The 5,479-nt window shown below is 42.8% G+C and overlaps 1 protein-coding gene across 1 annotated transcript; it reads right to left on the bottom strand.

Annotated features, from left to right (window-relative positions):
* Positions 1 to 1,730: 1,730 nt before the first annotated feature.
* Positions 1,731 to 2,561, bottom strand: LOC105511199 (olfactory receptor 9A4-like). Its single transcript, XM_011941316.1, has one exon. The coding sequence runs from the start codon at positions 2,559 to 2,561 to the stop codon at positions 1,731 to 1,733; it is 831 nt and encodes a 276-aa protein (XP_011796706.1).
* Positions 2,562 to 5,479: the final 2,918 nt, after the last annotated feature.

The following is a 5,479-nucleotide window of genomic DNA, read 5'->3' as shown; positions in this document are numbered from 1 at the left end:
GCTAATTTTTGTATTTTTAGTAGAGATGGGGTTTCATTATGTTGGTCAGGCTGATGTCGAACTCCTGACCTTGTGATCTGCCCACTCAGCCTCCCAAAGTGCTGGGATTACAGCCACTGTAATCCTAGTTGCTTTTATTGATACGGAAAACCCTCATGTTTCCAATCCTCATATAACAGCAACTGAATGAAAGTCCCATAAAATATATAAGTGGCCATCTTTTGATGTCCATTTGGGTTGCCAGCAGACTTGTGTAATCACTTGTGTAATGATGCAGAAAAATGTGTCATGCAATACAGAAATATTAATTGCAAATTGTGAATATGACAGGAACTAGGGAGAGGATGGGACAATACAGGAACTGAGATACAGGAATTAAGAGAGTTCAGTGTAGAGCTAGAAGGCAGCTTGGTAAACTTGGGTTTTGTGAGAAAGCAAGGGGGAAAAGAAACAAACAAATGAATCTGGTAGTCACAGAGAGAGAGGCAAAAAGGAATGAAGAAAGAAACTGAGCGGGAAGTGGGAGAGCGAAGGGAGCACTGAGGACAAAAGTGCTATTTCAGGATGGAAGAATGTGTAAGACACAGGAAAAGGGTCTCCCTCTGCCCTGTCTCCATTCCACCCTCAGCCCAAAGACACAGAAAGCCCAGCTGGTCCTTATCACATCACCTCCCAGACAGAACACAGCTCCATTTCCTTCCCTCATTTGAAGCTGGCATAATGACATGGGTGACATTAGATAAAATGCTTCTCTCTAAGATCTTCCATCCACGCCTGAGAAGGTCCACCAATTTGAGATGCACCTGTAAGAGCACACATTCAGCCTTAAGATTGCTAGGCAGTTAGGATAGGGGAGTGAGTTCACTCTTACAAATGCCAATTGAAAAACCCAAAGAAAGGCACTATCGCTATTGGACACTGCAAGCAGGAATCAACAAGGAAAGTTTGAAGCTTATGCTGGTCCTGAGATTACTCAGAGAAGTACTGGTGAGTTTACACAATAAGATGACACCTTGAAACCACATGGCAATATAGAGGAAGATAATCTCAGCACCTAGGATCAAATATGTATGTCAGATGTAAAAAAATATATCACACTTGGCCGGACGCGGTGGCTCAAGCCTGTAATCCCAGCACTTTGGGAGGCTGAGGCGGATGGATCACAAGGTCAGGAGATCGAGACCATCCTGGCTAACACGGTGAAACCCCGTCTCTACTAAAACTACAAAAAAATTAGCCGGGCCTGGTGGCGGGCGCCTGTAGCTCCAGCTACTTGGGAGGCTGAGGCAGGAGAATGGCGTGAAACCGGGAGGCAGAGCTTGCAGTGAGCCGAGATCGAGCCACTGCACTTCAGCCTGGGTGACAGAGCAAGACTCCGTCTCAAAGAAAAAAAAGAAAAAGAAAATATATATCACACTTCTCTTGTTTTTCCCATTATCAGGTCCAAGCGTTCAAAACACTGAACATCTTTCAGATGTTTACACTTCTCACATTTATTTTACAACATGCATTATAAGTACAGAGGGCTAATAAATTTATATATCTATTTAAAAAATAATGAGGTGATCTTCCATGAAAAAAGAATTTAATATAAATTGAAGCCATGTCATAGCTTAATACCCACTGTAGATCATGAGCTGTTTGATTTTGAGAATGATCATTTTGTTTCAATTAGTACTATCAGATTACTCAAATCCATGATGAGGATTTGAACTGTACTCAGGACAGACTTAATTTTTAAGGAGTTGATTGCAGCATTTCATGCCATCTCCAAAGGCTTGTATGAATTTGTCATTCCTCAGGGTGAAGATGAAAGGGTTCAGAAAAGGAGTCACCACTAAAACCAGTAGTGACGCTACCCTGTTATACTCGGCTGCCTGCGTTTGTTTGGGTTTCACGTAGAGAAACAAGCAGCTGCCATAGCCGATCACAACATAGGTGAAGTGGGAGGCACAAGTGGAAAAGGATTTCCTCCGCCCAGAGGCTGACGGGATCTTGAGGATGGTGGAGATGATGTAGGTGTATGAGACAATTGTAGGGATCAAAGAACCAATGATAATGAAAATAGCCATTGGAAAAAGAATAAACTCTGTGAAAAGAGTGTTCTCACAGGATACTTTAAGCAATTGTCCTCGGTCACAGTAAAAATGGTCTAACACATTTGATTTGCAGAAAGTAAGCTGAAAAGTGGCATAAACTGGCCAGATTTCAGAAAGAAACCCAAAAACCCATGACACAATTACCACCCAAATGCAGGTGCTGCTGTTCATAATGATGTTGTACCTCAAAGGGTTACACACAGCCACATAACAGTCCACAGCCATCACTCCCATTAATGCCAACTCCGAGGTACCTAAAGAAAGGTATAAATATAGCTGTGCAGCACAGGCTGTCAAAGATATGATCTGAGTGCCTGGAAGCAGCAAATCCCCGAGCATAAAAGGGACAGTGGTGGATGTGATCAGGATCTCCAGGACAGAGAGGTGACCCAGGAAAAAATACACGGGGGACTGCAGATGTTTATCAACACAGACAGTGACGATGATGACCGTGTTTCCCATTACTGTCACTGTGTACAAGAAGAAGAAGGTTGCAAAAAGGATACGGCATACTTCTTGGGAGCCAGGGAAGCCTAAGAGAAAAAATTCAGTGGTGCTAGAGCAATTCCCCAACGTTTACTTCTGAGTGTTTTTCCCTTCTGAAATCTAGAGAAAAAAACACACAGTTGATATGGCTTCCCATCCCAACAGAAGTAGAAACTGTTCTGAAATCCCCCTCCTGCTCACAGGCTGCACACCATGACTAGAAGGGTAGGCATTCGTCTTCTATTAGTCCCTGTATATGGTCAGGGGCAATTTTTCTTTTCTTTTCTTTTCTTTTTCTTTTTTTCTTTTTTTTTTTTTTTTTTTGAGATGGAGTTTCACTCTTGTCACCCAGGCTGGAGTGCAGTAGCACAATCTTGACTCACTGTAACCTCCACCTCCCAGGTTCAAGAGATATTTCTGCCTCAGCCTCCTGGGTAGCTGAGATTACAGGCATGCGCCACCACACTCAGCTAATTTTTTTGTATTATTAGTAGAGATGGGGTTTCACCATGTTGGCCAGGCTAGTCTCAAACTCCTGACCTCAGGTGATCCACCCTCCTCAGCCTCCCAAAGTACTGGGATTACAGGTATGAGCCACCACACCCAGTCTAGGGGCAATTTTTCTAACTATGCACAATATGCCAAGAAAATTGCATTGATGATCTCAGTCCCCAGTGCCATACTGCAGACATGAGAACCTGTACCCTGCCCAGCATGCACCATTGCACCCTCAATGCTCAGTTCACCTGCCTCCCACTCTGCTCTGAACAGCCAGCCAGCAGTCAGCCTCCAGGACCACAGTGTGTTCCCTTCTACCACTAACTCCCTTCCACCTGGAAGCTCCTAAACTACTCTGTCTGCCAAGTATTTTCTGTCCTGTAAATTCCTGCTCCAGTATCATGTTCTATACAAAAGTTTTCCTGGCCAACGCCCCTGAGCTGGTTACTTGATTTCTTTGTTTCATTAGAATGTAGGTTCCATTTATAGGATGTTTGTTTTAAAGCTTCTGCTTTACCTTCATCATCATTGCTATGTGTTGGTGAGAGTGAGGATAGGGAAGTCTCCTGAGGAGTTTCTATAAATTCTCGAGGGCAAGGACTAAGGACCTCTCAATCTACTGGTCAGCTGGTTCCCTGCATGGATTACTCCTTTCTTCCTCCCTATCTTGGGAAGAAAGCCTCCCTTGCTCCTGTCCTCAGTAAATGTGTCTTCTCACAGAAGGCAGGCAACCAGCACCTGGGTTGAGTTGAGCCTGACCATCTCTCTCCAAGATTCTGACAACTCTTTTCACTGTTCTTAGAGAAAGAAATTTCAGACGAAATACAGAGGAAGAACTTTTATCCTCAGCCTCTGCCTGTCCCACACTGAACTTATGCTGGCTCTGACAAATAGGAGACTTTAGTCCAATTTCAACATCCTCTGCCTTCAGGATAATCCAAAGCCCTGGATCCATCAGGAGCCCAAAGCCACCAAGTGTGACATCTGGGTTCAGGCCACGCCCTAAATACAGATGGCTCTTGTCTCAGTCTAACAGTAAATTTAGGAAGTCACCTCAGGGCCTATATTTCTTCTATGAATACATTTTTCTCCCAAAATCATATTAGAAATTAAAGATTCTGCTATCACTTATATGAAATAGACCCTGCATCCTGAGTAACTTAGAATTCCTGAGCTTTATTTTTCACTTCTTTCAGGTTTTTGGTCAAGTATCTGAGTTCAAGTTTTCTCTTCATGCTGTCTAAAAGAACACACACAACCCTTCACTCTCTATCACCTCATTAGAATACATTTATCTCTTTAGTGCTCATCATGAGAAATTATGCTTACTTTTTATTTTCTGACTCACTTTGCAATGTAAGCACCATGAAAGCAAAAAGATTGTCATTTTTGTTCACTATATCTCATATAGAATGAGGTGGTACTACTTTTGAGTGAATCAATGAATTGATCAGTTAAAGAATGAATCTATGAACAAAGCCCCTCCAAATCTGGCTATGGCCAATGTTGAAAGAAACTGCTTTTTTTCCCTTCTGTCATCACTGAGACATTGCTCACTCATAATTCAGTCCTCTCTCTGAGACTCCTTATAAAATGGCAGTTGGGTAACAAGGACAGACTTCATGGAAGAGCTCAGTAGAGTGATTTCCACAATCTCTCTTTGCCCAGGACCAAATGAAAAGAAAGTAGAGATGATGTCAAGGATGGTTTTGACAATAGCAAGGAGTTGTATTGCATCCAGCAATGAATCAGAGAAGAGCTGAAAGTGCTCTCTGCTGTACAGGAGGAACTTGGAGATGAGCCAATCTCCTTTGCCTCTCTCATAGCTTACCCATTAGGGTCTGAATGTCCTTGTTCTAGAAAGTTGGCAGGTCTAGAACTTTCCATCCTGAACCTCTCACTCTTTTCTACACAGATGGAAACTGCTGGAATTCACTTACCTTCAATGAAATTGAAGTGAAAACCCATATGAGTCTAAGTCTCAACCCAGACTACAACATGCCTGATTAGTGCTGAGACTGCTCTGTGGGCCAGAAGAAGCTACTACTTCTTCCCTCTCAGTGGAAGAGAAAACTGTCTTCACATATGTATTTAGGAAAAGGTCTGGAAATCACAGTGCCTCACAGTTTCCCTCTTTCTCTCTCCCTCTGTCTTTTCCTCTACAACATGTCTCTAAGGAATGTTATTCATTGAGGAAAGTTAATTCAGAAAAACCCAAGGGATGCACTGAAGGAGAAAACAAAGAAAGTTTCAGCTCTTCCCTCCGGAGGCTAATCAAGATTTAGAACTCCTAGAAGTTTGGTATAATGAGCAAAGTTAAAATCTTCCTCATCAAGAGTCTGCCAACATCCAGGCTTCCTTTCTCTACACTTTGAATCCTGGTTAGCATCAAACTG

Source organism: Colobus angolensis, unplaced genomic scaffold, assembly GCF_000951035.1.
Source record: "Colobus angolensis palliatus isolate OR3802 unplaced genomic scaffold, Cang.pa_1.0 Scaffold2, whole genome shotgun sequence".
Taxonomy (NCBI): Eukaryota; Metazoa; Chordata; class Mammalia; order Primates; family Cercopithecidae; genus Colobus; species Colobus angolensis.
The sequence above is the reverse complement of the archived record's forward strand: the minus strand, read 5'-3'. Positions and strand labels throughout refer to the sequence as shown.